The 18,065-nt window shown below is 43.1% G+C and overlaps 1 protein-coding gene across 2 annotated transcripts in view; it reads right to left on the bottom strand.

Moving 5' to 3' along the window:
- Positions 1-18,065, bottom strand: part of LOC141105922 (protein mono-ADP-ribosyltransferase PARP14-like) — a 166,832-nt gene that overhangs the window by 81,256 nt on the left and 67,511 nt on the right. For both annotated transcript variants that reach the window (XM_073596138.1, XM_073596146.1), the window contains 2 exons: positions 6,776-6,919; positions 1,790-1,849 (listed from right to left, as the gene is read on the bottom strand). In XM_073596138.1, coding sequence (XP_073452239.1) covers positions 1,790-1,849; positions 6,776-6,919 — 204 coding nt within the window. The remainder of the gene's footprint in view (positions 1-1,789; positions 1,850-6,775; positions 6,920-18,065) is intronic.

Below are 18,065 nucleotides of genomic sequence, written 5' to 3' on the forward strand. Positions count from 1 at the left end.
GGACTGAAGAGGGGATGGTCTATGTAAAGGTAATCCAATGAGGAGGGAGTTGCAGTAGTCGAGGCGAGAGATGAACAGGGAGTTAATTAGAAACTTGGTGGTGTCATTAGTTGAAAAGGGGTGTATTCTGGAAATGTTGCAGAGGCTATAGTGGCATGATTTGGACAGGGATTGTATGTGGGCTTGAAAGGACAGTTCAGAGTCTAAGGTTACCCCTAGCACCCTGGCATGTGGGGACGGACTGATAGATGTGCCATTGTGTCCAAGGGACACGGCCAACACAGATTTCCCCCGATGCGCATCCACGGCGGCGCGCAGGGAGGAAGTAAACAGGAGGATGTCCAGGGATGCCCTCCCAGCAATTGAGCACCGCACTGTAGATGTCTTTCGTCTGTAGCGCGGGCACAAAGTGGTTAATTAGTTTACTGTTTGTTTATGTTTGCTGTTCATTAGATGTACTGATGATATTACTGTTTACAGTTTGCATTGTTTAGGAGAATGTGATCAAGCTGTTACCTGAATTTGTGTGGTATATGTTCTGTGTAAATTTACAATAAGTCAGTTCCAGTTTGCACCTAAGCTAGTGTTGTCTAGTTCTTGGGTGCAATGCTCCACTATAATACCTGTTCCTGATTCCAGAGTGAAGGAAGCTGTATCTTGGCGGAAGCACCCAAGCGGGGTGCCAGGTGGTTCATCACAGGTATGTTTTTCTGAATTTACTTTATTCTATTGCAAGGCTCTCATGATGCCTCCAAACTTCCATGCAGGAGCGGGTGGGAACGTGGCTTGTGGATATTTGGGGAACAAGTATGGGGAAATGTGCTTAACATCTACTCCGCTTATTTCAGTTTCCCATTCTGACAAACTCTCCCATCTATTCTGATTGCATAGAGCCTATAGAACACCAGCTCAACTACATCATTGTGGAAGAAGAGATTCCTCGTTATGTCCAAAATGTGAAAGAGACACCGGGGATTTACTCCCCATGTTTTGTAGATGCCAGAAACTGTTTCGCTTTTGGCCAGATGTTCTTGATGCTATATCTCTTGTGTATATTACTGCACTCCTTTGAGACCCTATTATTTGCTTACTGGGAGTTCCAGATGATGAAACCCTTACTCTCCAGATGCATGTTGTTGTTCTTGGGCTACTTAGTATTGAACGTAAACATATTTCTTGCTTCTGGATACCCTCTCGTGTCCCCACCAAAAAACATTGGGTTGAGCAAGAGAATTGTGTTTTTATACGAAAGAAACTAACTTATCAGCATAGGAATGCAATGCAGAAATTCTATTTCATGTGGCAAAACTGGCTGGATACACCGAGTCTGGCCCCAACCCCATTAGTACTTGATAGGCTTCTACAGATGTGAAATCTCAACGGATGAGTGAATATGGAAGTTAGTGATAGGACAGGTGCCACATGACATGATTCTCTATGCTTGCTTGGAAAAACATATAGGATCATATTCATGTGCTTACTTTAGTATTTCTTGACATAGTACAGCTACGGTTAGGGGCTAATTTTTTGTGTTTTTTCCACCTGTTATTTCTGTGGTTCCATGTTGTCACGGTGCTTTTGGATTAATACAGTATATGTTTGTGTGATATCTCATGTCAAAGGACTCTGTAACTGAAATTGTAAACTAATTTTACTGCTGATTGATTCTGTTTGCATCACTCTTGTATTTTCAATAAAACTTTTTCTTGATATAAAAAAAGTACACCTGCACAGAAAAAGTGCTTATGTGCTTACTTTACTTGGCAGATTGTTGTCATTTTGCACTTACCATCTTTAGCTTCTTGAACAATACTTTGTCCTGCTGCTGTAAATATAGCATGAGCCACAGCTGCAAAATACACAAAATTAAGTATATTATTTATTATATATTTAATAGTTTCATAGTTTGAAAAAAGACACACGTCCATCTAGTTCCACCCATAATAAAAAAAACACACACATACACATAGAAAACATCCAAAATAATGTCTCTCACTCTCTCTCTGGAGCCTATGCCTCTTTTAATACAGGAAAGTATTTTGCTAGCCCCTATATTATTTAAAGATAAGTTTAAAAAAAATACGGCTCCCAACACATAGTCTTGGGGTATACCGTTAATAACGCTATTCAGAGTATGAATCATTAATCATTAATCGCTACTCTCTGAATACTGTATTTTTAGTTTTCTATCAATGTACAAACTGAAGTTTCTAAGCCTGTAGACTTTAATTTACACATTAGCCATGTATAGGGAACAACGCTTTGGCAAAATCAAAGTATACTATGTCTATACTGTTTTTTGCTTTTTTGCACACTTGTCATTTGATATTGTGTTTTTTAGCGCTGAGTGTTTTAATATGTTTTTTGCTTACTACCTCATAAAAATAAATTAGATGTGCTTGACTACTTTGATCTTTCATGAATCCGTGCTGTCTATTGCTTAAAATATTATTCTCTAGCTAAATGTTTTCTATATGATCCTTTATTAACTCCCAAGTATCTTTTCGACTATAGAAGCTAAACTAACCATTCTGTAGTTACTTGGTAAAAGCTTTGATCCTTTGTTAAATATAGGCATCACATTGGCCTTCTGCCATTTCTGTGGTACCATACTTGTCATTAAAGTGTCTCAAAAAACTAGAAAACAATGCTTAGATATAACAGAGCTCAGCTCTTTGAGGACCCTTGGGTGTAATATATTTAATTATATATTTATATATTATTATACTGTCAACCAACAGCCAACTCAACTCTGCTTTATTCAGTATCTCACAAAAGTGAGTACACCCCTCACATTTTTGTAAATATTCTATTATATATTTTCATGTGACAACACTGAAGAAATTAAACTTTGATACAATGTAAAGTAGTGAGTGTACAGCTTGTATAACAGTGTATATTTTCTGTCCCCTCAAAATAACTCAACACACAGCCATTAATGTGTAAACCACTGGCAACAAAAGTGACTACACCCCTAAGTGAAAATGTCCAAATTGGGCCCAATTAGACATTTTCCGTCCCCGATGTCATATGACTCATTAGGCTTACAAGGTCTCAGGTCTGAATGGGGAGCAGTTGTGTTAAATTTGGTGTTATGTCTCTCACTCTCTCATACTGGTCACTGGAAGTTCAACATGGTACCTCATGGCAAAGAATTATCTGAGGATCTGAAAAAAAGAATTGTTGCTCTACATAAAGATGGTCTAGGCTATAAAAAAATTGCCAAGACCCTGAAACTGAGCTGCAGCACGGTGGCCAAGACCATACAGCGGTTTTACAGGACAGGTTCCACTCAGAACAGGCCTTGTCATGGTCGACCAAAGGAGTTGAGTGCACGTGCTCAGCATCATATCCTGAGGTTGTCTTTGGGAAAAAAGACGTATGAGTGCTGCCAGCATTGCTGCAGAGGTTGAAGGGGTGGGAGGTCAGCCTGTCAGTACTCAGGCCATACGCCACACACTGCATTAAATTGGTCTGCGTGGCTGTTGTCCCAGAAGGAAGCCTCTTCTAAAGATGATGCACAAGAAAGCCTGCAAACAGTTTGCTGAAGACAAGCAGACTAAGGACATGGATTACTGGAACCATGCCCTGTGGTCTGATGAGACCAAGATAAACTTATTTGGTTCAGATGGTGTCGAGCGTGTGTGGTGGCAAACAGGTGAGGAGTACAAAGACAAGTGTGTCTTGCCTACAGTCAAGCATTATGGTGGGAGTGTCATGGTCTGGGGCTGCATGAGTGCTGCCGGCACTGGGGAGCTACAGTTCATTGAGGGAACCATGAATGCCAACATGTACTGTGACATACTGAAGCAGAGCATGATCCCCTCCCTTCGGAGACTGGGCCGCAGGGCAGTATTCCAACATAACGACCCCAAACACACCTCCAAGACGACTATTGCCTTGCTAAAGAAGCTGAGGGTAAAGGTGATGGACTGGCCTCCAGACGTAAACCCTATTGATCTGTGGGGCATCCTCAAATGGAAGGTGGAGAAAGTCTCTAACATCCACCAGCTCTATGGTGTCATCATGGGGGAGGGGAAGAGGACTCCAATGGCAACCTGTGAAGCTCTGGTGAACTCCATGCCCAAAAGGGTTAAGGCAAATACTGGAAGATAATGGTGGCCACACAAAATATTGACTCTTTGGGCCCAATTTAGACATTTTCACTTAGGGGTGCACTCGCTTTTGTTGCCAGTGGTTTAGACATTACTGGCTGTGTGTCGAGTTACTTTGAGGGGACAGCAAATTTACACTGTTATACAAGCTGTACACTCACTACTTTAATTTGTAGCAAAGTGTAATTTCTTCAGTGTTGTCACATGAAAAGATATAATAAAATATTTACAAAAATATAAGGGGTGTACTCACTTTTGTGAGATAGTGTATGCCTATACCCTAAAATCTTCCTGCTGTTGATTCAGATAACTAGATTTTTTTGTAGACCTGGAAGTTGCTATTGGGATAAAAAAAAAACTTTGGTAAAAATAAGCTACATGAATGATTTCTAAAATTGCTAGTGGTTCATTGGAGTAAAAATTGATAGCTTAACATATTACACGAGTGGTTTCCTATGGTGTAAGCTTTACAAGCAACATGTAATAAATGATCACATACATTGGGGGCATTGTGCAATCATGGTCATTTGTGTGCGATTTGTTGCTGCTTGATCTGTTTGTTCAGTGAGTTTCTAAGAATCACCCACGTAGTCCTAGCCTGAACTGCTGAACTTGGCTGGATTTATGGCCCATACAGACCATGGAAACCTTATTGGTGTGCTGTGAGGTCATGCATTGTGAATGACACTCCAATACAACTATTAAATGCACCTGCACGCACACTGTAACAAGCAATAATGCATGTGTGTTGTGGTATGTTGTGCTAGTCCAATACACCTATCTATTCAGGAGGTGTCAGGATGCCATTTAGGGTGTAACATGTTCCAGCTCTTCTCCCCTGCTCACCCCCACTTATCCCCACTCACCCCTTCCCATGTGACAGTAGGTGGGGAATCCTCTTTCCCACCCTCTGTCACTGATCAGCTGTACGGATCTTTCATTCACAGGAATCCAGGAATTATTAAGCTATAAGTCCCGTCTGCTGGCTTGTAGTTATCAATGAACTACGAGGGCGTTGATGAGCACCCTTGTAGTTTATTTACAATTCCTCTAACTTTAAAACAGCCCATACAGATGTATGAGCAAAAAAACTAGAGTTAGGGCCCTTTCACACTGGGGCGGGGGCAGCGTTGGCGGTAAAGCGCCGCTATTGTAAGCGGCGCTTTACCATTGGTATTCGGCCACTAGCGGGGCGGTTTTACCCCCGCTAGTAGCCGAGAAAGGATTAAAAACCACCACAAAGCGCCTCTGCAAAGGCGCTTTGCCGGCGGTATAGCCACGCTGTCCCACTGATTTCAATGGGCAGGAGCGGTGAAGAAGTGGTATACACTCCGCTCCTTCACCGCTCCGAAGATGCTGCTAGCAGGACTGTTTTTTCTGTCCTGCTAGCGCACTGCTCCAGTGTGAAAGCCCTCGGGGCTTTCACACTGGAGACAAAGCAGCGGAACTTTCAGGTCCTTTTGCAGGCGCTATTATTAGCGCAATGGCACCTGCAAACCGCCCCAGTGTGAAAGGAGCCTAAGTGTCTGCAGGAGTCTGATATTGCACTGAGATCCGGCGGTCATCGGTGCAATTCATTGCAGGCTCCTGGGTGAAAAATAATAAATGCACATTATTTTTCTGCAAAAATATGTGCCTTTTTAAAATTTTTCCTAAAAGGTGTATTATCGCTTCAATTTACCAAGTACACAGATTCTCAAGGTATTTAAAAAAGAAGTATGTGATTTTTTTTTATTTTTTTATCGCATAATCATACTTACCTAGGTGGATGCAGCATCGTACCCCCGCCGCCTCTTCACTGGGAACCGAGCCACCGAATACCGCCGATGGCTCAGTTCCCTCACCTCGCTGAAGTCCTGGTACCTGGCGGATCCAGACTTTTAGAGTCGGCATGACGCTGTGCCTGGATTGATCTTAGTGACATCAGCAGAGAGCTGACTTCAGACCAATCTCTGCTGAAAATGGGTCACAGGAGTGAAAAACGAATTGCACTTCTCTGACCATAGGAGAAGCCCAGCCAAATGAGCTCAGGCTGGACTTCTCCTTTAATCTATCAGAGGCCTAATGTTTTGTCATATTTTTTAATATAGAAACTGAGATGAGCAAGTTCTGCATCATTTATTTATACAATGTAAAAACAAAATTTAAAAGGAATGCAAATACATATTTAAACCTCCTCTTTTACTATAAAGAATAATGACACTACTTTTAGAGCCCTTTCACATTGGGCGATGGACCGTTTTACCGTTGTTTTAGCGGTGCTATTCGGCCACTAGCGGGGCACTTTTAACCCCCGCTAGCGGCCGAAGAAAGGGTTAAAAGCGCCCCATTAGCTGCTGAAGAAAGGGCTAAATGCGCCCGTGTAGCGCCGCTGCTGAAGCGCTTTGCAAGGGGCGTAGGACACCGCTCCTCCATCACTCCGAAGATGCTGCTTGCAGGACTTTTTCTAACGTCCTACAAGCGCACCGCCCCAGTGTGAAAGCACTCGGGGCTGCGGGGGAGGCGTTTTTCAGGCGCTTTACAGGTGTTATTTTTAGCCCTTTAGCTCCTGAAAAATGCCTCAGTGTGAATAGGGGTCTAAGGGTGCCATTTTATCTTTGGTAGCCTTTATACAAGAAATAGTACAGATAAATTATTTTGCTTTAAAATTGATAACTCACATTCTCTGCTCCAATGACTGAAGTTGGTGGCATTCACAATAGCATCGGTTCTTTCTTTTGTAATATCATTGTATACTACATCTATTGACATATTCCCTGCTTTCTCTCGATGGTATTGACCAACAAATATCTTGTTAAAGGAACCTGTCGGTAAAGGACATAATGTTTTATCTACGATTCGTTTGCCATACCGTTATTTTTTAAAGAATAATTTGTGATGTAATCTGAATAAATAATAATCTTACAAACATTAAATGAAATTTACAAGTAGAAAGTGGGTTATTGACATGGACATTTCAGTTTCTGAGTACAGACAAAATGAGCATCTAATAGTTGAGTTGAAATCTATGTATACAGTGCCTTGAAAAAGTATTCACATCCCTTGAAATTTTCCACATTTTGTCATGTTACAACCAAAAACGTAAATGTATTTTATTGGGATTTTATTTGATAGACCAACACAAAGTGGCACATAATTGTGAAGTGGAAGGAAAATGATAAAAGGTTTTAATTTTTATTTACAAATAAATATCTGAAAAGTGTGGTGTGCATTAGTATTCAGCCCCCTTTAGTCTGATACCCCTAACTAAAATCTAGTGGAACCAATTGCCTTCAGAAGTCACCAAATTAGTAAATTGAGTCCACTTGTGTGTAATTTAATCTCAGTATAAATACAGCTGTTCTGTGAAGCCCTCAGAGGTTTTTTAGAGAACCTTAGTGAACAAACAGCATCATGAAGGAACAAACCAGGCAGGTCAGGGATAAAGTTTTGGAGAAGTTTAAAGCAGGGTTAGGTTATAAAAAAATATCCCAAGCTTTGAACATCTCACTGAGCACTGTTCAACCCATCTCCAGAAAATGGAAAGAGTATGGCACAACTGCAAGCCTACCAAGGCATGGCCGTCCATCTAAACTGACAGGCTGGGCAAGGAGAGCATTCATCAGAGAAGCAGGAGGTAACTTTGAAGGAGCTGAAGAGATCATAGCTCAGGTGGGAAAATCTGTCCACAGGACAACTATTAGTCGTGCATTCCACAAATCTGGCCTTTATGGCAAGAGTGGCAAGAAGAGAGCCATTGTTGAAAAAAAGCCATAGGAAGTCCTGTTTGCAGTCTGCGAGAAGCCATGTGGGAAACACAGCAAACATGTGGAAGAAGGTGCTCTGGTCGGATGAGACTAAAATTTAACTTTTTGGCCTAAAAGCAAAATGCTATGTGTGGCAGAAAACTAACACTGCACATCACCCTGAACACTCTGAACACACCATGAAACATGGTGGTGGCAGTATCTTGTTGTGGGGATGCTTTTCTTCAGCAGGAACAGGGAAGCTGGTCAGAGTTGATGGGAAGATTAATGGAACCAAATACAGGGCAATCTTAGAAGAAGACCTGTTAGAGTCTGCAAAAGACTTGAGACTGGGGCGGAGGTTCACCTTCCAGCAGGACAACGACCCTAAACATACAGCCAGAGCTACAATGGAATGGAGGTGGAGATCTACCTTAAAAACACAGGAGAAGTCAAAGATCACCAGGCATAGTGTCGCCCAGTGTTGCCTCCTCACACCTGATTTAAACCTCTAATTACCATACTACCGTGTCGCAATCGCGTGCATTGCACAGCAATCATGGGTTTCAATAAGGTGGTGAGGAGGCAACATATAACCTTCTTGCCACCTGTCAACACACAGATTGCTTTTCAGAGGAGCAACAGTGGCTGCTGCACTTATGAATGAGCACTTAGTTGCATTCGGCAGCGGCACCCTTAGGGCTTGTTCACACTTTAAGTTGGGGGGTGTGGTAAAACAGCAGGATATAATAGAAATCTATGGCTAAGTACAGAAAACCTGCAGGAAAGCTGCAGGTACACTACAGCTACAGGTGGGGGTAAACCGCAGCACATCAGTGTGAAAGCAGCCCTATACTATTATGCCCAGTGTATTGCTTCACATTGTATTGCCCAGTGTATTGCTTCACACTGTCCTGAAAATCTACAATTCATTGTAATTGATACTAATGTTATCTTTTTGTAACTTAAATATTGATAAAGTTGCATGTTGAGCTGCCCAGAAGAAGCAGACAAGAAGTCTGTGAAGTGTGTCGGCTTACTGTACATGGATTGAGTATTATTTATGGTCAACTTTGTATATGGCCTAATGCTACCATTTGTACATTGTGTATACTTTGTAATAAATTCATATTTCATTATCATCCATTGTGTATGTACTTACCTCAGAGACAGTGACATATCCGGTAAAGTCCCATCACCTCACGGGGGAGTGGTTCTCTCTCTAATTTTGTTTTAACTAAATTCTCAGGGATGTGGATATGACAATCTGTCCCTAGAATTGATCCAACAACCTTCTTTTTATAGATAGACGTTCAGCTGTAATTGCTGTGAAAGGTGGTTCTTCAAAGTATTGACTCAGAGGGGCTGAATACAAATGCACGCCACACTTTTCACATATTTATTTGTAAAAAAATTTGAAAACCGTTTATCATTTTCCTTCCATTTACATTTTTGGTTGTATAATGACAAAATGTGGAAAATTTTGAAGGGGTGTGAATACTTTTTCAAGGCATTATAAAAAATGTACTTTGTGAATGTCTAAGCATTTGTGCAAAATTGACAAATAATACCCATAATGTGTGTAATGTGTGTAATGTCAGTTTCTATTTGTTGCCTTTGTTGCACTTTACAGACCAGCAGAGAAACTGGACTAACACGATAAGCTAAGAACATTAGAACCAGAAATGAAAAAAACATGAGGGATATGTCTGCACTGTGTAAAAATGTATGGAAATCCCTGTGCCAATGGCCAAATGAATGGGTGTTTGATCAAGCAATCCTGCAGCTGCAGTATGAAGTAAAACATTTAGCATTGCTACCACTGCTAAATGGGACCGCTTCCTGCTCAGGCCTCCTAGTTGTTATGGTGTTTGGTGAAAAACCCACACTTTTATTTATTTATTTATTTTTATTTTTGTTGTAGAGTCCCTCTTAAAATCCATACCAGACCTAAAGGGCCTCGTGATTGGCAGCAATAGGAGTCAATAGCTCCCGCTGCTGCCTCAGCCAATGAGGAGTGAGATTTCCTTGAGAGTAGAGGCTCTCGTGCACATCGCTGGATCGAGAGGGGGCCCAGGTAAATATTAAGGGGGCTGGGGGGGAGCTGTTGCACACAGGTTTTTTACCTTCATGGATAGAATGCATGAAGGTAAAAAACCTTCAGCCTTTAGAACCACTGTAAGACTATTCTATCTTATGAACAGTAAGGAACATGGCTTTTTTTCTGGAGGAATTCGGAATTATGCCAGAGACACAGACATGGAAGCAGGCATGAACTGCATAAGCCGGCGATCGTATATAGTCCTGGCTGCAGCATGCCTGAGACAGAGGAGAGCGGAGTGATATCATCCGCATTCCGCCTCTTCCGAGAGAGAGAAAAAAAGCTGTGCAGCCTTTCTTGATAAAGTATTCATGCAGGGCTTTGTTATGTGGATCTGTGAGTGTCTCTGAGCTGGATATGATATGGGCCTGTCTCTTTGTTGGTCATGGGGCTGTCTGCTGGATATGGAGCTGTCTATTTGCTGGATATGTAACTGTCTCTTTGCTGGTTATGGGGCTGTCTCTTTGCTGGATATGTAGTTGTCTCATTGCTGGTTATGGGGCTGTCTCTGCTGGATATGGGGCTTTGTATTTACTGGATATAGGGTTGTGTATTTGCTGGTTATGGGGCTATCTCTGCTGGATATGGGGCTGTCTATTTTCTGGTTAAGGGGTTGTCTATTTGCTGGTTATGGGGCTGTCTATTTGCTGGATATGTAGTTGTCTCATTGCTGGTTATGGGGCTGTCTCTGCTGGATTTGGGGCTTTGTATTTACTGGATATAGGGTTGTGTATTTGCTGTTTATGGGGCTATCTCTTCTGGATATGGGGCTGTCTATTTGCTGGTTAAGGGGTTGTCTATTTGCTGGTTATGGGGCTGTCTATTCGCTGGTTATGGGCCTGTCTATTTGCTGGATATGGAGCTGTCTATTTGCTGGTTATAGGCCTGTCTGTTTGCTGGTTATAGGCCTGTCCATTTGCTGGTTATGGGGCTGTCTCTGCTGGATATGGAGCTGTCTATTTGCTGGTTATAGGCCTGTCTCTTTGCTGGCTATAGGCCTGTCTCTTTGCTGGATATGGGCCTTTCTCTTTGCTGGATATGGGCCTGTCTATTTGCTGGTTATGGGCCTGTCTATTTGCTGGTTATGGGCCTGTCTCTTTGCTGGTTATGGAGCTGTCTCTTTGCTGGTTATGGGCCTGTCTCTTTGCTGGATATGGTGCTGTCTCTTTGCTGGATATGAGGCTGTCTATTTGCTGGTTATGGGCCTGTCTCTTTGCTGGATATGGGGCTGTCTCTTTGCGGGTTATGGGCCTGTCTCTTTGCTGGATATGGGGCTGTCTCTTTGCTGGTTATGGGCCTGTCTCTTTGCTGGATATGGGGCTGTCTATTTGCTGGTTATGGGCCTGTCTCTGCTGTATATGGGCCTTTCTCTTTGCTGGTTATGGGGCTGTCTATTTGCTGGATATGGGGCTGTCTATTTGCTGGATATGGGGCTGTCTATTTGCTGGATATGGGGCTGTCTATTTGCTGGTTATGGGGCTGTCTATTTGCTGGTTATGGGACTATTTGCTGGTTATGGGGCTGTCTCTGCTGGATATGGAGCTGTCTATTTGCTGATTATGGGACTGTCTATTTGCTGATTATGGGACTGTCTATTTGCTGGTTATAGGCCTGTCTATTTGCTGGTTATGGGGCTGTCTCTGCTGGATATGGAGCTGTCTATTTGCTGGCTATAGGCCTGTCTCTTTGCTGGATATGAGCCTTTCTCTTTGCTGGATATGGGCCTTTCTCTTTGCTGGATATGGGCCTTTCTCTTTGCTGGATATGGGCCTGTCTATTTGCTGGTTATGGGCCTGTCTGTTTGCTGGTTATGGAGCTGTCTCTTTGCTGGATATGGGGCTGTCTATTTGCTGGTTATAGGCCTGTCTCTTTGCTGGATATGGGGCTGTCTCTTTGCGGGTTATGGGCCTGTGTCTTTGCTGGATATGGGGCTGTCTCTTTGCTGGTTATGGGCCTGTCTCTTTGCTGGATATGGGGCTGTCTATTTGCTGGTTATGGGCCTGTCTCTGCTGGATATGGGCCTTTCTCTTTGCTGGATATGGGGCTGTCTATTTGCTGGTTATAGGCCTGTCTCTTTGCTGGATATGGGGCTGTCTATTTGCTGGTTATAGGCCTGTCTCTTTGCTGGATATGGGGCTGTCTATTTGCTGGTTATGGGCCTGTCTCGTTGCTGGATATGGGGCTGTCTATTTGCTGATTATGGTCCTGGCTCTACTATATACAGAGCTGTCTATTTGCTAGTTATGGGGTTGTCTCTTGAGTGATACGAGGGTGTCTCTCTGCTGGATATGGACCGGTTTAAATAATCTGCAAGTGCCTCTGAGTTTACTTTGGTAAGAGCTGGATATTTCTAATGTGTTGTGCATTTTACTACATTGCTTTTTATTAACAAATTTTATACAAATTACTTTGAAGTATACCTATTCTCTAAAAGGGGAGGTGCTAGAGGGTGGAAACAAGGCGGTTCTAGGGGTGGGCGGGGGCAGAGACAGGCGTTGCCTAGGGAAGGGGGTTGAGTTCCTGCACCTTTTCTCTCTTTTCTCTGAGCAAAAAAGCCCTGGTAAGGAATGTTACATTTACTAATCCTGGCTCTCATGTCTGCAGGGGCGGACTGACTATTGAGCCACTCGGGCACTGCCCGAGGGCCCTGGGCCACTAGGGGGTCCCATCAGGGTTGCCAGCCTCAGTAAAACCAGGGACAGTATGTATAAATCTGTGGTTTCTTTTTACATCTGTCTGTGTATACTGTGTGTACATGTATGTGTATACTGTGTGATTGTATACTGTGTGTGTCTATACTGTGTGGCCCCATAATTTCTGATTGCCTGGGGGCCCCATAATCTCCTATTGCCCGGGGGCCCCATGAGTTATCAGTCCGCCCCTGCATGTCTGTCCCCTCATTTCAGAGTGGGAGCCTTCAGGCTGGGTTCACACTAGTGGTTTCCCCACATCCAATTCACATGACAGCAGATTGTGACCAGCTCTCTATGGAGCCAGTTCACATATCTCCGTTTCTGCGGAGCGGATTGCACAGAGGTCCTGTACGTCTTTTGCTCTGTTTCAGGGCCAAATTCAGGCAAACCAACCCCCCCCCCCCTCCACCGATTCGTCCCTGAAAAGGAAAACGGGTGCACCGAACTGTTGCTGTGAGCCGCATGTGGCTTAGATGTGAACCCAGCCTCAGACCTGGCAGTTTGAGGGCTACGAGGAGGTATTTAATACTTCTTAGCCAGTACATCTATGTTATGGAGTGTCCAGTTTATTTAATCTATTAAACTGAACATTGCTGAGGAAATGTTAATATAGTAGATAATGATGCACTGTGTGGTCTTTGTGTGTAACCTGTGGCTGTCTACCCAGCTTAGTTACTCAATCATTTTCTGGGATTCCAAGTTAATTAGATATGAATTTCACTCTGTTGACATCTGTTGGGAAACAACAGGTTTTTGGTGTCAAAGTTGCTCACCTATACCTCTGCACTCTGTGTGTTACTTAACTCTAAGCCCTGCATCACTTACTCTTGAAAAAGAGCAGGGTAGGCTTACATTTTATTTAACCATATCCCTTAAAGCTCCCCCCCTCTTTTACTGAAATCAGGCCACACCCACAATTTTTCACTGTGCGCAATACCTAATTTTTCTACTTAAGCTGGGTGCACACTGTCCAAAAATCAGCTGGTTGAGCAGGAACCGATCAGTATGTACAGCAGTCTGACGGGAGCTGGTCTAATAACTGGCTTTTGTTGATAGGACATGTTGGAAAACCAGTACCTGATCAGCACTTGCAGCCAATGGTTAATCATTGTACTGTGGGGGGAGGGGGGGGATGTCAGACTCAGAATACAATACCACAGCTGGGGAGAGCACCGCACCAACGTTGCTTGTGTTGGTGCAGTGATCTGTCATTTTTTTCTGTTCAACTCGCTGAGAGGGATACCTTGAAAATCGGCCTCTTGTTTTAAAAATCTGTAACCAATTGTTTGAAAACATATTAAAAATGTCTGTAATTTTTTTTGGCTGTGGCTACAAATAGAGACATGATTTTGTGGGCATGTCAGTGGGATCTCCTCCTTGAGGGTAGGGACTGATGTGAATGTACAATATATATGTAAAGTGCTACGTAAAATTGTCAGTGCTATAGAAGTACCAGTAACAAATAAACAAATAAATGTGCCAACCCTCACCTTGTAAAACAACCCATTCAGTTCAAAATAGAAGTGAAAGGCAAAACATTTATGTATACTTATAGAAATGGAAAAAAGGTATTTATAATGTTTTTCTTTTTTTTTTTCTTTTTTTTTAATATGTGATCACATAATCACTGTTCTCAGCTGCATAAGCTCGGGTAGGGGAAGCAGTACCGCACTGGACTTCCTAGTGAATGCCTGTGTAGGGGGGCATTGAATGCCTGTGTAGGGGGTGGTCAGGATGAGTCTGACCACAGTGTGTTCTCCTGCTTAGTTTTGTCAGCTTTTAACAGGGAAGCTGAGGAACTGTCAGGAACACCGGGGAAATCACACAAAGGAAACGAAACAAAGAGAACTGAAAGGATACTTTTTCATACAAGTACATGGTACAGCAGCCACATATCAGGAATATGAATGTTTGGCTTTACATATTCTTTAACAAAGGGACTGGATGTAACTAGACATGTGATACAATCCCTGGCTGACTTCCTTTTTGACTTTGGATTATAACTGTGCACTTTGAGATATGTAACACCCTCTAGTGTGTGCTAAATGTAAGATCGTTTTTTGTAGTATAGGTTTGTTAGTGTAGGAAAATTTAGTTCAGCTCAGGGCTAAGCCTGAGTTGTAATTCTGGATCAGGTATCAGAGTGAGGGCTGGATGACTCTTCCTCACAGCTCTTCTGGTGCCTCCCCCTGATCTAGAAGGTTGTAGAAACTTCTAGAGCTGGTGGGTGGAGGTGAGGAGGGGCTGTTTGGAATATTTATGATTGCCTCAGCCAATCCCCAGCAAAGGGCTGGCAGGGGGCAAGGCTTACCTCATAAATAAGCATGGGCCATGCCAGCAAGGGCAGTCAGGTGGAAGATGGAGATGTAGTTCCGGGGAGACTGTTGGTGGCCCTCAGGGGTGCCCCCTGGTCTGGGAGGGGGGTGACCTTGGACTGGGGCTCGGCTCTTGGTAGGATCCTGCCATAACACACGAAGGAAGCCCTTCCTGGAGGCACGGGAGCAAGGTGTGAGGACAGCAGCACTACTGAGAACTTACAAGGGGGGAGACTGCCACATGTAGCCAGTTCACCCTGAAGACCGCATTGTGCCATGTCTTCATCCCTTCCCTGGGAGATCTGAGAGGCGGGTGGGTTGGTGAAGAGTCAGCAGGGTGTGAGACAGTCTGGAGGACTGTGGGGGAAAGTTAGCCTGGAGGGCTACTGAAAGTGGCAGCTGCAGCCAGAGGGGTTGGCAGTGCCTGAAGAGGTGGTGCTGGGACCAGTAGCCACAGGAGGAGTAATACAAGCTGATCACTGTAATCTGGTACACAATAAGGAGCTTTGAGTTCCTGTCTGCAAAGGGCCATTGCTAAAATTTGACTGTGCCTGTCAGATCCACAAACAGTGATTCAATTGGAGTTGCAAGCAAGTGAAGTGCTGGAGGAGTGTTAAGAAATGTGTATATATTTTTTAAACAGTTTAACCATTAGCCCTCTGGAAGATTTACCCCCCCCCTTCATGACCAGGCCATTTTTTGTGATACGGAGTTACTTCAACTGACAATTGCGAATTGCGAATTGAAAAATCCCAAAAAGCATATATTGTTTGGTTTGTGCAAAAGTTATAGCGTCTATAAACTATCGGATATTTTCATTTATTTATTTTTTTGTTACTATTAATGGCGGAGATTAGTGGCTTAAAACAGGACTGCAATATTGTGGCAGACAAATCGGACATTAACCAACACTTTTTGGGGACCAGTGACACTAATACAGTGGTCAGTGCTTAAAAATATGCACTGTCACTGTACTAATGACACTAGCTGGGAAGGGGTTAATATCAGGGGCCTGCATTCCAGCCCTGTGGAAAAGTTCAGTCCCTTCGACCAGAACACAGTGGTGGGCTAGAACTACAGAAAGCCAACAAATGGAGAATTTGACTCTGATGCTGAAAGAACAGGATGAGAAATATTGGAAGATATGGGCTCCCTACTTAGCTTATACTGTAGAAGTGGAGAGCAAGAGAGGTAGATCACGCGCGATCGAATGGGAAGGGGAGGGGGTACCCCTTCCTTTTTTTTTTTTTTTTTTTTTCCTTTGGGGTTTTAGAGGGTGGGGGTAGGTATTAGGGTTAGCATAAGAGAAAAGGAAAATTACATGTGTCTATTGTGTAGACGAGACTTGCATTGAAAATGAAATGTACAATGTTGTTACAATTTGAAGATATAGAGATGTGACAAGATGTAAGAGATGACATGAAGAACATGTTAAGTGCTATATGTGGAATGTAATATATGATATGCAAAAATAAAGAAATTAAAAAAAAAAAAAATATATCAGGGGCAATCAAAGGGTTAAATGTGTTCCTAGCCAGTGCTTGTGTACTGTGGGGGGGGGGTGCTTTTACTAAAAAAAGGCAAAAAACAGTGTCCCTGGATCAATGCCCTCCCTAGTAACAGAACGTCAATCTGCCTTTTTTACATAGGCAGATCGCCTGTGTAACCAACAAATGTCAAGTACCGGCAGACATCAAGTATAGTATCAATAGTACCTATCCATTTAAAAAAAAAAAAAAATGACCACTTTCTTTGTTGTTTTTCTATCTCTCTACAAATGTTTTACCGTATATACTCGATTATAAGCCGAAATTTTCAGACCTTTTTTTTAGGCTGAACGTTCCCCCCTCGGCTTATACTCGAGTCACCGCTGTCTGCCTACCTGATCAGCGTGTCGTGTAGACAGATGGCGGCCAGCGTGTCATAAAAATATACGGCGACCATTCCAGTGTTCAAAAGCCGCGCCTCCTCCTCGTCTCTGATAGGCAGAACACTCAATTTCCCAGCAGTCAGTGTTGTTGCCTTATGGGATTATGTGAAATCTCCATTAATCGCGGTAAAATATTGCAATTAGAAATATATTTCAGTTAGAGGGAAATATATTTAAAATACTGAGTGTTGTGTTGGTGTTATTGTAATTAGTTCAACTTCAAAGGCTGGCCCTTTGTTCTCCCTGATAACATCTTCCCTGGGTAGTAAACAACAGCCTTCTTTGACTCATCCAATCAGGCTGTGCCCAATATACATTTACTAGGTACAGTGACCAATTAGGGAGAATTATATTAGCCACACTACAGAAAGGAGGGGGGATATAATGCTTTGTGACCAAGCTAACTCACTCTTTGGTGTGGGAACAGACAGCAGTCACCATGGGCTGACCTGAAGTTAACAGGTAATCTAATATACTTGTATTTTATACTGTACTGTAAATATGGGTGTCGTGGGTAATTTGTAAATACCATGTAAGCCAGGAGACCTACACTGTACATGGTGTTGTAAATACTGTCGGGTGTGTACTTTGTATAGATTATGTAACCCTATTAATAAATGTGTATTGTGGAACGAACTACCTCTTTGTTGTAAGATCTCTCAGATCTAGATATGTATATGTCCATACTACTACAATGATTGAGGTGTATGCACAAAATACAGAACTAGTCAACAGTGTTCAGCCTATCACGGACATCCTCTCATCCTCGTCTGTGGTATGAGGATGAGTGGATGTCTCTGATAGGCTGTACACTGACTGCTGGGAAATTGAGTGTTCTGCCTATCACAGACGAGGAGGAGGTGCGGCTTTTGAACACTGGAATGGCCACCGTATGTTTTTATGACACGCTGATCGGCGCAATGGTGGCTGCAGATCGGCACACAGAGGCTGCAGATCGGAACACAGAGGCTGCAGATCGGCACATGGAGGCATGCACAGGACACATGCACAGGACACAGTGAGGTATGCACAGGACACAGGGAGGTATACAGCTGCAAATGGCATTGTTGACCCTCTTTTCCACTTACAGTAGCTGCTGCATTTCTCACCCTCGGCTTATACTCGGGTCAATAAGTTTTCCCAGTTTTTTGTGGTAAATTAGGGGCCTCGGCTTATATTCGGATCG

This window comes from Aquarana catesbeiana, linkage group LG01 (genome assembly GCF_042186555.1).
Source record: "Aquarana catesbeiana isolate 2022-GZ linkage group LG01, ASM4218655v1, whole genome shotgun sequence".
Lineage (NCBI taxonomy): Eukaryota > Metazoa > Chordata > Amphibia > Anura > Ranidae > Aquarana > Aquarana catesbeiana.